The 17,421-nt window shown below is 57.4% G+C and overlaps 1 protein-coding gene and 1 long non-coding RNA gene across 4 annotated transcripts in view; both read left to right on the top strand.

Moving 5' to 3' along the window:
* The window catches only part of LOC112906957 (uncharacterized), a 33,401-nt gene extending 33,015 nt beyond the window's left edge, over positions 1-386 (top strand). The window contains exon 8 of the long non-coding RNA XR_003232654.2: positions 129-386. This is a non-coding gene — a long non-coding RNA (uncharacterized lncRNA). The remainder of the gene's footprint in view (positions 1-128) is intronic.
* Positions 387-1,024: 638 nt separating this feature from the next.
* Positions 1,025-17,421, top strand: part of EWSR1 (EWS RNA binding protein 1) — an 86,174-nt gene continuing 69,777 nt past the window's right edge. The window contains exons 1-4 of one of the 3 annotated variants that reach the window (XM_025982107.2): positions 1,025-1,225; positions 8,357-8,470; positions 8,948-9,051; positions 16,727-16,804. In XM_025982107.2, coding sequence (XP_025837892.2) covers positions 1,125-1,225; positions 8,357-8,470; positions 8,948-9,051; positions 16,727-16,804 — 397 coding nt within the window. In that variant the 5' untranslated portion in view covers positions 1,025-1,124. The remainder of the gene's footprint in view (positions 1,226-8,356; positions 8,471-8,947; positions 9,052-16,726; positions 16,805-17,421) is intronic. The other 2 variants (XM_025982108.2, XM_072723140.1) reach the window with 2 other exon arrangements.

A 17,421-nucleotide genomic window follows, 5' to 3' on the forward strand; every position in this document is an offset into this window, starting at 1 on the left:
GCGCACACATTGTGCACACACACACACTTGCATACACCTTCGAGGGATTCACACCTCTCTCCCCAGAAGCTCATCCACATACCCCAGTAAAGAAACTCCACTGTAAACTAATCCTTACCTTGTTACAGATGGGGAAACTGAGGCCCAGAACAACATGCCATCTGTACTCTTCCATAATTGTGCTTAAGAGCTGACCCCTCTTTGGGGCACCTGGCTGGCTAAGTTGGTTAAGTGACCCCCTCTTGATTTCGGCTCAGGTCATGAGCTCAGTTTGTGAGATCCAGCACCCACAGCTGGCTCCATACAGGGCATGGAACCCGCTTAAAGTTCTCTCTCTCCCTCTCCCTCTGCCATTTCCCCACCTTAAAAAAAAAAAAAAAAAAAAAGCTGACCCTCTGAAGTCAGACGTGAGTTCAAATCCTGACTCTTCCAACCACTGACAGAGCTCTCCTCTCTGTGCTTCAGTTTCTCCATCTGTAAAATGGCAGGAAGAGTGGACACTGACTTATGGCCAGCCCGGGTCTTCTCCTTGCAGGGGGTGGCCAGCGGTGCCCGGGCCTCAGTTTACTCCTCCGTGTAATGGGAATGATTGTGCCCAGCGTGCCAAGAGTGTTTGATTGGTTTGAAGGTTAAACAGAGACAGGATGTGAAGTGGAGGCGGGGTGCCCCGCAGGGTGGCGCTCACCGCTCCGGAGGCCCCTGCTGCATCGTGGATGGATCCCGGGCGCCTTGGGAACTGGATCCCTCCAAACCGTCGGGAGGGGGTGAGGGCCTGGGCACCCTAGCTCAGGCGCGGCGCCTCTGGGTCCCGGCTGCGTCCCAGGCCCCGGCCCCGGGTCCCGCGGCGAAGGGCGCCGGGTCAGGTGGGCACCTGGCCGCCTCCCGCCCAGGCCCCCCGCCCCCCCCACCCCCCGGGCTCCTTCCGGGTTGGCGGCGGCGGCGCAGGGGGCGGGGGGCGCGGCGCGGGCCGGGCGAGGCCGGGAACGCGCGCCCCCGCCCCGCGCCCGCCTCCGCCCGCCCTCCCGCCGCCGCGCTGGGACCCGGGCTCCGGCGGCGGGGACGGCGGCGGGGACGGCGGCGCGGCGGGCTGGGGCGGCGAGGGCCGCGCGGAGGGCGGGCGCAGCATGGGCGGCCCGCGGGCCTGGGCGCTGCTCTGCCTCGGGCTCCTGCTCCCCGGGGGCGGCGCCGCGTGGAGCGTCGGGGGAGCCCCGTTCTCCGGACGCAGGTAAGGGCTGCCTCGCACCACCTCTGCGCGCTGCCAGCTCCGGGCCGGGGCTCCAGGCGCCCAGCACCCCCAGCACCCCAAACCTCCGTGCAAGCCAGGGACTGGAAGGAGCCTGGTGCCCCACCTCGGTGCCCGCGGATGGATGGAGAAGGGACCCGGGCCGCCCCTCTGCTGGCGGAGGGTCCCGATCCCTGTGTCCGGAGCCGGCGTTCCCCCAGAGCTCCTCCACTCCCACCCTTCACCCCAGAGCTCCAGAGGGGGGAGAAGAGGAACAAGGAGGGAGAAGCCGCCTCCTGGGACTTCCGTCGCCCTAGCTCCAGGGCCCCCTTCCCTTCGTGTCAGAAGAGCCCAGCATATCCCCTAGCTGACCCTTGGGGACCCTCCTCCCTTTTCCCTGCTCTAGAGCGGCTTTTTTTAGTACCCCGGCTATTTATTTCCCTTGGAGGAAGAAGACTGGGGTGGAATTTCACAGATCTGAGGGTCAGTGGCCACCCCAGGGACCTGGCATTTTGAACAGAGAGGGGAGAGAGCATTCTGTGTTCCTGCTGCCCTTTCTGGAGCTGGGAACATTCCCTCCGTGGGTGTTTGTGGAGCATCTCTCCCCAGTGAGGAGCCCCTTATTTGCAGTGCGGTTGTTAATCCTCCCAGGATTGAATAAGGTAGGGAGCACTGTCCCCATTTAGCAGATGAGCAAACTGAGGCCCCCTAATCCTGTAGGCTCACAGCCCTTAATAGAAGTGCTAGGATTGAATCTGTCTCTTTCTAGCCTTGATAACAGTGTTTGAACCTGTCCTGGCCCCTATCCTGGCTGCAGCCCCACCCACCCACCCACCCCCCCACCCCCCCACCACCCCCCCCCCCCCGCCCCTGCTGGGGTCCCCTCTCAAAGGCCAGCCCTTGTCTGAGGCAGACAATACGGAGTAGCCAGGCCTCTTCAGGCCTTTTCATCCCATTCAAAGACCTTCCCTGGTCCCCACCCCCTAGGGCCTCAATTCTTTAATTCTTTTCAGGAATCCCCTTTCCCAGTGGTCAGGGGCCAGCATGCCCCTGCTGGGCTAGCAAGAGCAGGTGACATGGCTAGGGCTGGAGGGCAGAGGTGGCCAAGGCATCAGAGGCTAGAATTAGCAATTGTCTGAGACAGGGACAAGCAGGTGGCAGATATCACAGCCACCATCACCTACTGCATGCTGACCACAGCTGACCTGGGCCTCCAGAATCTTCCCAGCTGCCAAGGGAGGCATGCGTTTTGATGGTCCCCATTTCATAGAAGTGGAAGCTGAGGCTCAGAGGGAGGATATGACCTGCCCAGGGCATGAATGTGAACCCCCAGGATCCTAGGTGCTAAGATGACCAAGACCCTAAACTCAAATTCCCAGTGTCAGGCTCAGGAAGATGACTGAGAGGGCTTAAGGTCCAGACTGCCCTCCTGCCAGTCCAGGGGGGGGGGCCTCCCAGCCTGGGCTTCTCACCCCCCAGGGCTCTGTGGGTGGGAGGGAATAGGATGGTGCCTCTGGCAGGTAGCTTGTCACTGGAGACTGTCGCCCCATCTATTCACAGAAGGCTCACGGTGGCCTGGCATCACAAAAGCCCTGTGTGGGCAATACCGTTGCTCCCATTTTACAGATAAGCCTGTGGCCCAGAGATGAAAAGTGGCACCTCAATCCAGGCCAGCCAGCTTCCCAACCCAGTGCCCTTGGCATCCTAGGAGAAGGTGTCAGCTTGTGGGTCTGGGAGAGGTTTACAATTTGTGGCTAGGAGTCAGAGGCTCCAGTCCTGGCTGTGGCACTCACTCAGTGTGTGACCTCAGGTAGGTCACTTCAGAGTCCTGGCTCTCAGTTTCCTCAGTGTTTCCCTCTTTCCTCCCCTTGTCCCCTGGCCCCTGGCCTGTTCTGAGGGTGGACAGTCCCCCATAGGAAGGATGAACAGTGGTTCCTGCTATCGCTGACATTAGGTGGAGGAAGGGACCCCTAGCTGGAGGAATCTGTGGTCCTCAGCTGCCAAGACCTCCCCTTGTGGCCACGTCCCAGTATTGTTGGAGACAGCATGGGGATGTCACACCCCATCAACCCTCCCTCCACTCCCAGCCCAGCACCCCAGGCGCCCCTTGGCAGCCAAGGGATCAGAGGCAGAAAAGAGGCTTTGTGCCTGGGGAGGGGGAGGCCCGGGAAGGCGTCCAAGGGGCTGCCCCAGCTCCAGGAATGTGGCAAGACTTCGAGACCCCCGGAACCAGGGTGCCTGGGGGCTGTACAGAGCTGCCTTGGCTTGCCCCTGCCCTGTATGTCCCCCAGTCCCTGCTGGGGCTCCTTCCTGCCCCCCTGAGGTCCCTTCCCTCCTGAATCCCTGTTTCCTTGAACGACCCCATCTCAGCTCTGTGGCTCTGGAGTAGAAGCCATCACCAGTGTCCTGGCCCAGGCCACTTCTCCCTGCAGGATGGGCTTCCTTTGGGCAAGTCCTGGAATCAAGGAGAATGGAGAATTCTATTCCCCAGCTGCTCTCTCAGGAGCTCAAATCCTAGCTCTCCACCCACTTGGGTGACCTGGCCAGGTGACTTTTTTTGGAGCCTCAGTGTCCCCCTCTGTAAAATGCAGACCCTGGCAGTCTCCATCCAATCTCTTCCCTTCAAGGGAAGGACTGTGCACGGAAGGCACTGTGCTGGGGTCTCCCAGGGAAACCGCTGTACCACAGCTGTGGGGCGTAGGGTCCAAGTCACAGTCCAAGAACCATAGCAGTTAGTGCTGGGCTGTGCAGTGTGTGAAATCTCCTCTGGCAGAGGACATTCTGCTGTCCCCGTTTGCTGATGGGCAGAGTGAGGCACACAGAGGGTCAGGGTCTTGTCCAAGGTGGCTGAGTTAGGAAGCAGTGGGGCCAGGACTGGAACTTCACCTCCAGAGTGGGGTTCTGGTGCTAATCACCCCACCCCCACCTTGTACAGCTCCTTTCTTTCCTCTTCTTTTCATAACGGCCCTTGGCCCCTGGCCCGCTTGGCTGCCTCCTGCAATTAGCCCCTATCACTGTTCCGGATCGCAGCCCTGGGCCCCGCAGAGACAAAGTCCCCTGGGCCCCCGTGGCAGGGGGTGGAGGGCAAGTTGGGGGGGCCCTTGTGGGGGTGGCCGGTGCCAGGCTGAGCTGGTCTGGCCTGTTTTCTCTCCTCCAACAGCCTCTGGGGGCCCCGGGAGGTGCTGAGTGGGCACGAGTGGCAAGCCCAGAAGAGAAGGGCTGCCTCCTCCCAGCCCTAGCCCCAGCCCCAGCCCATGGGCTCAGCCTCACTGGGTTTTTGGGCAACTTATCACCGGCCGTGTCCCTGGAGACAAAGCCCCCAGACACAGCAGGATGTAGGCAGGCCTCCGAGGGCTGCACCCATCTCTGGGAACCTGGGTCCTGGCTCCTCTGCCCAGACCCACTGTCTGTTCTTGGTTATTCAGTCATTCAGCAAACATCCCTGAGCACCCTCAAGCTGAGCCCTGTCGTGGTGTGGTCCCTGCCGGTGTCCTCCCTTCACATCTGCAGCAAAGAGAAGAGCTCAGGGCTGCTGAAGGGGACCTCTGGAGGTGCCCCACCCCTCCTGGGACCTTAGGACTGAGACCTAAAGGGCAAATAGGAGGTTGCTGCTGGAGCCGAGGGAAGGGCTTTTGTGGGCAGAGGGAATCTGAATACAAAGATTTGATTTGGGGGAGAGCCAGCACTTGAGGGGAGCACAGAAAGGTGGAAGAGGGGCAGCAGAGCCCCTCTTCTCCTGCAGTGTGCAGGAGAGCAGCATGCAGGATGGGCCGGGGTGGTCTTGGGCTTACAGCGCAATGGGAAGCCATGGTGGGCTGCAGACTCACAGCAGGCAGTGGCAACACCAGGTCTGTGCTTTAGAAAGAGGTCCTGATGTCCCTGCTGAAAGTAGACACAGGGGCCAGGCCAAGTCTCTGCGGAAGAATTTGGGTTTCTCCTGGGAACAGCAGGCTGAGGTCTTCAAGGTCAGGGAGGGGTGGTTTATGGTTATGAATGACTCCTCACACCACAGGGGAGAGGCCAGGGGCTGACCTTGAACCTCACGTGGCCTGAGGATCCCCTCCTGGCTAGTTAGCCATCAGCTCCGTATCTCCTAAGCAGGGGATTCAAGCAAACTCTAGCTCATGGGAAATAAACCAGGGAGCCGAGCATTGACCCACATGGGGGGCAATTTTAATTAAGGAAGGAGAAAATTATTTTCCCTAGCTGCCCCCTGGTAAAGAGGGAGCAGGTCAGGCAACCGTGAGCAGTCATAGGCCTACCTCCACCCCCAATCCGGTCCAGGGTCTGGGCATGGAGGGGGGGCTGTGTGCACATGCATGTGTGAGGGCATGTGGCCCTGTGTCTGTAGACAGGACAGTCATTCTGTGGCTGTGTGTCCTGTTGGATTTGCCTTTGTCCGCTTGTGTGCTTTGAATGTGTATGTGTGTGTTTCCATGGGTCTGTGTGTGCGCACGGGCACGTGTATGTCCAGGGAATTGTGGGCACTCACAGCTATATGTGTGTGAGTGTGTCCGTGTGCATGTGCATCTGCATGCGTGCTCACCGGATTGATGTCTGCGCACACCTTTGCATGTGTGTGTGTGTGTGCGCATCTGTACACTGGCGTGGAATCTTCGTTCCTGGCCCAGGAAAGCACCTCCAGCATCTGGAGCTTCTGCATGGCCTCTGCCCAGATTGCCCCTCCCTCCCTCACTCCTTCATTCCCAGAGCCCTAGGGCCAGCCTGGGGGACATCACACAGGCTGCAGAGAGCCCCTAGCACCCCTCAGGAAGCCCCTGCCCCCCCAAAAAAAACTTGCACTCTGAGTTTTATGCATTTTTCTGGAGAGGAGCCACACCAACATCACTTTCTCAAAGGGGCATATGTCCCTGCCCCCCCAACAAGCAAAACTCCCAAGTTCAAAAGCACAGATCCAGGGACCCAAAGGATCTAAAGGGTGGGGATTTAAGGGGGGGGGGGGAATCTAAAGGATCTAAAGGATCTAAAGTTGTCATTTTACTCCTCTTTTGGAAATGTGCTTTTTTTTTTTTTTTTTTTTTTTTTTTAAATCCCCACCTGCTCATTAGGAGAAAAATTGCCAGCCTGAGGTTAACAGTGCAAACTCTAGGGTCAGGTGGACCTGAATTCCAACCCCTGACTCTATTGTTCATCCTGGGTGCCAGGAGCACATTCCAAACCCCAGAATGGCTCAGTCTTCCCATCTGTAAAGTGGGGCTCATAATTGGTGTGTGAAAGGCCCTGGTCCTAGTTCCTGGTATGCAGGGATAAGCCCCTCCAGTTTGACGTGAGTGTGTGATTTTTCCTAACTTTAAGCACGTAGAGCTGTGTATGTGCATATATGTATAAAACAGTCTTTGGGTTTTCTTGTTTTAATAGAAATGCAGTCATGCTCCATCTGTTGGTCTGCACTTGCATTTTTCACTTAACCAGACACAGTGGTCTGCGTGCAGAGAACTTGGGTTCTATCTTAGCATCTGGTTTTCCGTATCTAGTGGTCCTGTAGCCAGTTAGGCTGTTCCCAGTTTTGCGTGGTTCCCAACGGTGCTGCCACCAGCACCTGTCAGCTCTTCGGTGGGGTGGCTGGCCCTGGGCTCTGTTGAGCTTCTGCAGGGTCATTGGTCTAACAGAGCCATCCCTTCTCCCCACTTTGTCTTTGGCCAGGCTGTTCCCTCTTCCTGGGTGGATTCCAGGGCGACAAAATGGTGAGGGGACGTCCCCAGGGTCCCACAGTGAGTTAGTTGGCAGGTCTCGGCCAAGGACATTGTCCTATGGGTGGACCAGGGTGGGGGTGGGCCAGCAGCTGGGAGACCGGATTTCAGTGGTGGCAGACACCTCTGTGATGGCTGGGACATTCCAGGTGCTCAGCAGCCCTCAGCCTGCACAAGGTCACGGGCCCTGCATTTTTTGCCAGGGCCGGGAAAGGAGGAACTATTTCAGGTGACCCTTCTCGGCCTGAGCCCGCCACCCCTCCAGACTTTCCTTTGTGGCCTCGAGCTTGGGGTCAGCAGGTTCCCAGGTTGGGGCCTTCACAGGACCATGGACCGTGGCTCAGGAGATGGGGAGGAGACGGGAGCTGAGGTCTCTGGGATGGAGACAGGGGCCAGGCTGGGCCATCCACATTCCTGGGTACAAATCCAGCTCTACCAGGCACCAGCTCCCGGATGTGAGCAGTTGTCATTTTACTCCTCTGTAAAATGTGGGAAGGTGCCTGCCTGGCTCACCAAGAAAGTGAATGTGAATACCCTTAGCATACTGTAGGTGTTCCATATATGCAATGCAATATGATTATTAATTGGCATTTGGAGAAGTCAGTCCTCCATGCTTGGGACATCTGGCTGCCCCACAGAGGGGACACAAGGATAAGTAGGACAGGGCCTCTCTTCTGTCATGCCAGGGGAGGGGGAGGGCAGGCATGAATCACCAGCTTCATTCAGTCTGACAGGTAGACAAAGTGCTGCTGGATCCTGGGCAGGGAACCATCATTCTGTTCAGGTAAGGTGGAGGCGGGAAAGGACAAGGGGAGAGGTGACAGCACTGTAAGACTGGAGGTCGGAGGTGCCAAGTGGGGAAGTGGGGAAGTGGGGGCAGGGTGCTCCAGGCAGTAGGCCCAGTGTGAGCAAAGGCCTGGAGGTGAGGGATCACAGCAGGTGTGAGCATAGAAGATGTAGGGCTGAGGGTGAGGATGAGTAAGAGGAGGATAAGGCCAGGTTTGCATTTTAGGACACTCCTTGGGAGACGCAGAAGGGCAAGACGGAGGGGCTGCTGCTGTTGTCCGGACAGGTGGCAGGAGGCATTGAGACCCGGATGAGTCGGGGTTGGAGAGAAGTGATATTGAGAAAGGAGAAGTTGGGCAAAGATGCCTTGCTCTCGTCTTGTCCCCTGAGCCCCCCTGTTCCCCAGGACCTTCCCAGAGCCCCCAGCACAGCTCCCTCCAGGGCTATAGATTCACTCCATAGCCACAGTAGCACAGGGACTCCCACTGGACCCAAGGGACTCTGAGAGCTCAGGGGTCTCCCTACCCACAGACCCAGGGCTCTGGGAGAAAACCCGGACCTCCTCACTCATCTTCCCAGGGTCCTGGGTGGGAGCCATGCCTGGCACCTGAGCTTCCTCACTGTGGATCTGTTTCAGGAACTGGTGCTCGTATGTGGTGACCCGTACCATCTCATGCCACGTGCAAAATGGCACCTATCTTCAGCGAGTGCTGCAGAACTGCCCCTGGCCCATGAGCTGCCCGGGCAGCAGGTAAGCGAGACCATGGTGGAACAGGAGCCGGTGGCATTCCAGGTGGAGGCACAGCGTGAGCAGAGGCCTGGTCGTGGCACTGCTTGGGGAGTACAGGAGAGTGCGGGAACCTGAGGGTGTGGAGCCAAGGAGACATCAGCCCTATGCCCAATCTCAGCACCTCCCTTTATGCTCCTGGGGCACCTGGAGGGCTTCCTGAGGGAGGGAGTCCACCTTTTACCCACATACATTCACTCAGTGAGGCTGCACCTCTGGGGACAGGCCAGCTCATAGGGACGTCCCATCCAGTTGGTATCCCCCCACCTGGGGAACTAGGAGGATTTGGAAGGGCCACTCCCAGAATACAGCAGGAGAGAGGCTCCAGAGGGGCCCAGAGGTGGCAAAGGACCCCTGGACTTTGTTCCCATGGACATCCAAGTCGGTGGGAAAGGCAGTAGAAGACTCTGTCTGAGTTCAGCAACCTGGGCACTCTTTCAGCTACAGAACGGTGGTGAGACCCTCCTACAAGGTGATGTACAAGACAGTGACCGCGCGTGAGTGGAGGTGCTGCCCCGGGCACTCCGGGGTGAACTGTGAGGAAGGTAGGACTACCCTGAGGTGTGGGCCAGGGGCCCCTCCTCAGGTGTGCACTGTGGGGGGAGACCGGTAAGCCTGCTAAGTCGGCAGGTGCTGTGCACACTGGGGCCCGCGAGGGAGGCTCGGCTTGGACACAGCCGGGGCCTGCTGTCCCATAGGTGTTGACCACTGGCCTCTTGGGTGACTCTCAGGACCCCTCAGACATGCTGTGTAGCTCATGTCTTGGGTCACACCACCCCAAGTCTCTCCTCCAAACTTGGGGAACACCCGTCTGGACATTTCCATTGGATGTGGTAACAGCACACCGGAGTGAAACTGGATTGGATCAACAGGGTTGGGATCATTGTATCCACCTTGCAGGTGAAAAAAACGGGCTCAGAAAAGTGATGGGTAGAGAGTGCCTAAGGGGCAGTCAGGATTTGAACCACGGTCTGCCTGGCCTCCCCCAGGGCCTGAGGGATGGGTGCCCTGCATGTAGAGCGTGCCCCAGGTGTGTGTGTGGGGGGCTCTCACCCCAGCCCCCTCCTCTGCAGGCAGCCTCTCACAACCAAGCGCCCAACACCTGTGGGGTGCAGAGGACACAGCCCAGACGTCCCCATACCCTGGCCACCTGCTTGCCTGGGGAGCCCTCCCCTAAAGGCTCCTGCCTCCCTGCTAGGCAGTCTGGGTGGCTGCCACCCTCACTGCCTACATGAACTCAGTGAGAGGAAGACTTCCCCTGAATGGCCCTAAAGAGGGTAGACCAACCTAGAACCAGCCCGAGAACCAGGCCTGTAGGCACCTCAGTGGAAAGTGCATTTCAGGGCCCCTGAAACAGCCCATTAACATGAGCTTCAGTCACAAGACATATTCTGATTCCAGAAACACGAATGTGTGAGACCTGGCCTCTGGATCAAGGGAACAAGAGGCTAACAGACATCACCATTCTTAGGTGCTCTGTGAAAAGATTTATATGCTTCACCTCCCTGGGACCCCCCACCTCCCAAGAGTTCTGGTCCGCCAGCCAGCGAGGTGGAGCCCCATGCCCACAGAGTCACACAGGGTCTGGGGCAGGGCTCACCACAAAGTGGGGCAGGTGGGGGAGTGGCAGGTTTCCCTGTGGGGTTGGGCAGTTCCCAGTTCTGGTGGGGTGGCCAGAGGGGCAGGGGAGAGGCAGCCACCAGGCCAGTGTGGAAGGGTGGAAGACAAGGGGAACCAGGAATGAGACCCTCCCCTCCCTGCTGGAAGAAAGAGGGAAAGGCGGAAGGGCCCAGGGGCCAGGAGGAAAGCCAGCCGGGAAGGGCTGCTGCCAAAGAGGCCACAGAGGAGCTGGTGTGTGGGGGTAAGTCCCCAGAGTGTGGGGGCCACTGGGGCCCAGTGGGCCCAAGCCCAGGCAGGGCCTGCCCAGACAAAGGCCACTCTGTCCCTGGCTTCCCTCTCAAGGGCAGACCTTCCCAGGTCTGTGGGGCCATCGTGGAGCCAGGGAGGGTGGGGGGCCCATGGGGCAGAGCCAGCATGCCCTTGAGTCCTGCAGCTGGTGGCCGGGCATCCAGAAGCCAGGGTCAGGGCTGAGGGCTCTGCCAATGGCGAGGCGGGGGTGCTAAGTCACTGCCGACAAACTGCCTTTGCCCTTTGTAGGCCTCCAGGTCCCCCTGGGTCCCAGCACTCAGGGATTCGGGGGCCAGGCCACCTCTGCTATAGACCAGCTGTGTGGCCTTGGGCTCTTGCATTGTGCAAGGGCACCGGGCTGGGGCGTGGGGAGGCTGCCGTGCAGGTGGCCCTCGTCCTGTGCCTACTCAGAGGGAGGGGCACCCTCTCTAAAGAGCACCAGGCTGCCGTGTGCTCTGGTGGAGTCTGGGGCTCCCCCACACTAAGTCTCTGGTGTTCTCACCTGTAAAACCTCCCAGGATGTTTTGAGAATGAAGCCGATAGTAAAGACTCCGCAGGTGGCATGACTGCCCGGGTGATGATTGATGGGATGACAGGAGGGGCCTTTTCCCAAACCCCTGCAGTCAGAGCTGAGTAAAGGGATGCCAGGGGCCTGGATAATCTGGGATACTGCTCTGCTAGGGCCCTGGGAGTGCGGGTGGGGGAGCATGGGGACTGCAGCCCTATCCTGGCCCTGCCCTTCCTCTGACAGCTGGGTTGAGGCTGAGCTCCCCCAGCTGTTTCCCCTGCTGGTGACTGACCTCATAGTCTGCCGAGCACTGTGACGTGGACATAGGGCAACAGAGCTGTGTCACGAGAGCAGCCCGCGTGGCCTTAAGGAGGGGAGGGAGGACCCACTGTTCCAGAATCCAGATCTAGATCAGCTATGCTTTGCTGTGTGATCTGGGGCAAGTCACTCCACCTCTCTGAATCTTGACTCTATCTGGAAGTCACCTGGGATTAAAAAGTACCTACTTTGTACTTATTATGAGCATCAGAGATTCATGTCTTGAACCTAATGGATGCTCTCCCCTTCGGCCCTGATGCTGGGGATTCTGTGAGGCCTCCTTGGGACTGTCCTGCCTCTGACCTCTGAAACTTCTGTCCTCTGTTCAGCAAACAGGTCTCCCCAGGCTTCCCCACCCCCATTCCCAGGGCCAGATTCTTCATTCATTCATTCATTCATAGCTCTTAGCTGTGCTTTCCCATCTTCAGAATGGGAATGTTCATTCTGTGATGATGACAGAGGATGTTCTCTGATGTTTATGATAACATGTGAGGAAAAGACTGGAATAGGCCCCATTTGACAGGTGGGAAAACGAAGGCTCAGAAAGGCCAGTGGACTGACCTAGAGTCACTCAGCACAGGAGAGCCAGGATTGGGACAAGCCTGGCCAAGCTTCTGTTAGTGCCTCCAGGTCTTGGGAGGTGGGGCTAAACGGCGGGGAGGGAGCCTGGCTGAGGTCTCATCTAGCTGCCCACTCTCACTGGAAGACGTTTGAGGAAGGGCCAAGGCCAGAATGTTCTAAATCTGCTGGCCCTGAACCCCTAGTGGGCTCTGCTGAGTACAGGGCTGCTGTGGCCTCAGGTGATCCTGCCTCTGGGGAGGAGCCCCTGCAGACAGATCTTTTACCCATCAGCCCCATTGTCGGGATGATGTAAGTGAGGCTCAGAGAGGGTGTAGGTGTCATCCAAGGTCACACAGCCAGTAAGCTTTATCGCTGGGATTCTCAGAGCCAGGACTCTGACCTGAGGTCCGCAGCCTCCGCCCACCCAAGACCCTCCCCAGGAACAATGACCAGGGGAAGGAAAGCATCCACCATCTGCCAGGCCCAGCACCATGACTCATTCTCAGCGGTGTCCTGCTATCATATCATGGCGGAAGGTACAGATGTCAACACTGAGGCTGGGAGAGAGAAATGCCTCGCTCGGGTCACATCCAGATTCAAAGTCCAGCAGTGTGACCCCAGGCCAGGAGTCTTCCTCTGCAGCAGCACCAGCCGGGGACTTCCAGAGGGGAGCATTCAGACAACTGGGGCACCGTGAAACTGGCAAAAGCCAATCTCAGCCCCAAGCCATCCCAGCTAGAAAGATAGAGGAGCTCCCTCACTCTCCCATGGGATCTCCTGGAGTTAGGAGACCTCTGTTTGCCCCTCAGTGTCCCCACTGTCCTTAGCACACATGTCCCTTCCCCATCTGTGGACTTACACAGCCTTTGTCTTCTGCAACACAACGAGAGAGGGAAGAAGTTTGCCCAAGGTCACACAGCAAAAAGCTTAAGAACAGATGGGAGATTGCGGCCCAGGCCTTTCCTGGGCCCTGTACCTCCCCACCATCCAGGACCAGGCCCTTCCTGCCCATACCTCTCCAGGCCTAAGTAGATGCCAGTTACAGGCCAAGTTTGTGCTTTACTCTGAGGATTCAGGATCCTGTGGCCTCAATGCTGCATGAATCTGCCAGAGTCTACCACCCATCTGCTCCACTGCTATGTAGAAGACCTGGCGGCCCTATCTCCTGACTCTCCATCAATCCATCCTCTGCCCCTAGCCAGTGGCTCCCCTCTCCACCTTCCTGGCCGCCCCGGTGATGTGCTCCAGCCTCACCCCCCTTCCATTTTAGCCCTGACCCACACTGGCCTCTCCCACCCCACAGACTGGGCAGCAGCTGTCCCCTCTGCCTGCAGCCTTCTTGGAGCTGCCCCCTGGCTATGATGGCCTCCACCCTGCCGTCACTATTCATGTCTTTCCAGTACCTGACATACACAGGAATGTGGGTACACAGGAAATGAATAGGAACCTCATTTTGCCCTGAAGAGAAGGCCAGGCCAGACACAGACTGAGGCTTCCCAGAGCCTCCCAGCTGGAAGGTTCTTGGAGCTCCCTGCCACACCCCTGACCCATCCTTGGTTCAAGCCAACAGCAGCAAATATTTACATTTGCAAAGTAAATTGCCAGGAAGACACCTGGCCGGGGACTAAGGAAGCAGCATTCTTGTGGCTGTGGTCACTGGACTCAGCAGACCTGGGGGTGGCTTGTGAATGAGGAAGCCCCTCCCCTGGTGCCTGTCCTGGGAGAGAAGTCAGACATGAAGCCCAGGGACACTCTCAACTTCTCATATCTGCCTTCCCAGCAGAGCATGGGGTTTGGATCCCCACCTCCCCCACCTCTCTGTGTGGACAAGCAGGCTCTCCTTTCTGGGCCTCATGTTCTCGTGAGGACCCAATGTGAAGGGGCTTCTTAGCTTAAACTTGGTACTGGACAGAGGGAAGGGGAGCTGCTTGTGGGGGCACAAGGCTCAAAACTGTCCATGATGCTGTCCTTGTGCAGATCAAGACAGGGAGTGATGGAGTAATGAGAGCTTTAAGGGGGAGCTTTGGTGGGTACCTTGATCTGTCTGGGAAGACTTCCTGGAGGAGGTGACATAAGAGTGACAGCTGCAGGGAAGGGGGTAGAGAGGCAGTGTGTGCATGTGCATGCATGTGTGTGTGTGTGTGTGTGTGTGTGTTATTAGTGGAGACCTCCCAGGTGGTGGGAAGTAGTCCGCAGTCAGGCCTCCAGAATAGAGCTGGGGTTTATGATTCTAAAACCAACCTGGAGCCCCTGAGAGGGTGAGGTTAGAGTTGCGGGGCAGCCCTTTAGACCAGACTGCCAAGCTGGGGTGAGGGGGCTTTCAGCACACTGGGGTCTGCTTCAGGGTCCCAAGCCCAACACCAATGGGAAGGATGTGATATTTTAAGATATTTTGGGGAGACCTTCCCCCAACCCTTGGCTTTTTCCCTGCTGGGATTTGCTGTACTAAAGGGCCATTTTACAACCCGGTGTGTCTCTTAAAACGGTTCTGTCCATTGTCAGAATTTGGAGGAGTTTTGGGGATTTTTTTTTTTGTGAATCCTGAAACCAAAGCCAACATATTCTGGATTTTTTTTTTTTGACAGTGTTATTTCTTTTTCCTTCCTTCCTTTCTTCCTTCCTTCCTTCCTTCCTTCCTTCCTTCCTTCCTTCCTTCCTTCTTTTTAAAATTTTAACTTGCCATTATTTTGAGCCAGTTACATTTATGCTGATGGTCAGACCATGTTTTCATTAGTTTTTCTAGTTCTCTCTGGCTCCCAGTGAAATGTATGAAAGCAAATTGGTTGAAAAAGAATTTCCAAAAAAAAAAGGAATTGCCAACCACGATTACACAAATTAATATCTCAAGGAAACCCTCATGTGGTGTTAGAAGATTTATGCTCATTTTTAAAACCGTTATGTCTGCTGTCCACAGTGTTTTGCCTTTTGTTTGTTTTACATTCATTTTCAGTCGGTGATTCATGCATTCATGAACAGAAGGTTTGCTGAGGCCACTGAGGCCCTACTATGCACCAAGCGCTTTCCAGGCCACATGCAGGACAGACTAGGACCCTGCCCTGGTGGGGCTCGTGTTCCAGCCAGGGCGGTGGATGATGCAGTGGACTTGGGGACTGACACAGCATAGAACACGTTAGAGGAATGCCATGGAAAAACATGGAAACAATAGCAGGGTATTGGGGAGGGTGGGCTAGGCAGATGGTTTGCCAGATGTCATCCCAGAAAAAAGCCCAAACTTCCATGGGGTTGGAGAGACAGCAACTTCTTTTGGTAGGCGTCCTGAAAAGAGCAATAAAATGGCCTTGTATGTCTTCACCTGGGAGCAAAGAGGATGAAGAGGGCTTTGTGAGCCCATTCTCCTGTAGAATCAACATTCTTGTTGCCGCCAGGCCTCCCTGCCTCTGCGAGGTCGGCTGACTCAAGGTGCCAGGCGGCCCAGGGAGAGGAGATCAGGCCCTGGAGTTAGGCCAACCTGGGTTCAAGTCCAGGCTCCAGCCTTCTTGCTTTCCCCTATGAAAGAGATGCATATTCACTCATCCAGTGATCTGAGCACAGGGGACAGAGGAGCTCCGTGCCTCAGTTTCCCCATCTGTAAAGTAGAGGTGGTACTAGCACCCACTTATGGGGTTTTGTGAGGATAATGAGTTAAGAACATATATGTGAAGTGCTTAGTAGAATGTGCCAGGCCCAGAGTTAAGCGCTAGCTGTTAAGTGTTAGCTGTTATTACCTACCATGTAGGACCATACTGGGATATCTAAAGCACTTAGCATTGGCTGTGGCTCACAGTGGCACCCACACACACACACCTGTCCCCAAGCCCTGATCCAGTCTTGGGCTACCAACCCACCTCCCTCTATCCTGGGTGAGACTTACTCCTGGTGCTGGGGCAAGTCCCAGGTCCGCGGGGAGGACGTGCTGGGGCTGCAGGCCCAGCTGAGTGAAGGCCCCACAGGGGAGCAGTGTCTGGCAGCCTCCTTGCTGGGGGCTGGCCAGAGGCACCCGTCTGGTTTGAGTTCCCGGCGCCTCGCTCCCTGCACCAACCCACAGCCTGGCTTGGAGCCGCCAGGCCTGCGCCTTATTTGGGTCTTCTCTCCCCCCGGACAGCACTTTGTGGCCTTAAAAGGCAGGCCTGGGGGGTAGAGGGGGACAGTTGCTACTGCTGGCTCCAGAGCCCCTCCAGCTGTGCCCCCCACCCCTGGCTTGGCCAGCCCATCCCTCTGGCTGTGGAGAAAACCAGGCCCCCAAAGCCAGGCCAGCCGGGGCGGCCTGTTCTTCATAGGGGTGGTGGCAGGGGTGGGCTCCTGGAACATAGCCCCCCTTGCCCTCCTAGGCAGCCAGCCTCCCTCTGGTTTTCATTTAGAACCAGAGCTGGAACCCACTTCTGTGTCTTCTTACCAACTGGAGCGGGGAGAGGGTGGATGTCCCAGCTGCCTACTATGCACTGGGCCCTGTGCATGCACAGTGGGCCTCTTTGTACGTATCACCTTCTCAGGCCTCACACCAGCCTGGGAGATATAGTGGCCTTATGACCCCATTTTACAAATGGGAAGATAGGTTCAAAGAGGACAAGTTGTACAGGTCAGCAAGGAGCAGGGCTGGGACTGGGCCTTGCATCCTTTAGCTTTAAGCTCTTAACCCCTGCAGCTGCCTGGGGTCACTGGAGAAGCCTCACTGTGGCCTCTGGCCCCCGCCCACCACCAGCCCCTTGTCCCAGCCCCATCAGGTTGGCAGTCTTGGTCCAGTTCAGCCCAGCTCATGCTGTGTGACCCAGGTAAACTGTCCCACCATTCTGGGCTTCCGTCTCCCTCTGCACGAAGGGGCGTAGGGACCCCTGCTGGGGTAACAGTGGCCAATGGGCAGGGAGGGGTGCAAAGCAAGAATGGTGCAGGCCAGCTGAGCTCTCACCCCCATCGTTCCTCATTTGCAGGCTCCTCTGGCTTTGTGGACTCTGGGTGGTCAGGCAACACCATGCGACGCATGGCATTTCGGCCCACAGCCTTTTCAGGTGGGTCCTTGGGGCACCTGCGTGGGGTCCCCCTGGTTTAAGGGAGGTCTGGTGGGAGCATGGGCAACGTGGTGATGGTCCTAAGGCTGGCTGGATCCAGCAGTGGAGGGTCGGGGGAGCACCCACCCTTGCCCACTCCGGACTGCAAAGAAGAGTGAGGGGGAAGGAGAGAAAGGGCCCTAGAGGGAGTCTGACCTGGGCCAAGTACCCCAAGACTCATGACCCCCAGACTCTAGCAGACGCGTGCCCAAGCCCCCAGTTTCCTCTTTTTATTTAAACTATACTTTTCTAAGCGTCTGCAGTGAATGAGGCACTGTGCCAGGTGCTTTCCATTGTTGGCTCATTTAAATCTCCCAGCCCCAGGAAGGCATCATTGTCTCCATGTTAAAGAGGAGGAAGCTGAGGGTCAGAAAGGAGACGTGCCCTGCCCAAGGCTGCATAGCCAGGAAGAGGCAGCGCTGGGACTCAGCCCCAGACTTTGTGCTTGTCAAGAACTCACCCCGCCCTTGCTCTGAGCTCAGTGTCCTCAGATGTGAGCTGGGCTGATACTCGTCCTAACACCCAGGATCATGGTATGGACTGGAGAGATGAGCCTGTGATGCCCTAGGCCCGTGCAC

The sequence above is a fragment of the Vulpes vulpes genome, chromosome 10, assembly GCF_048418805.1.
Source record: "Vulpes vulpes isolate BD-2025 chromosome 10, VulVul3, whole genome shotgun sequence".
Lineage (NCBI taxonomy): Eukaryota > Metazoa > Chordata > Mammalia > Carnivora > Canidae > Vulpes > Vulpes vulpes.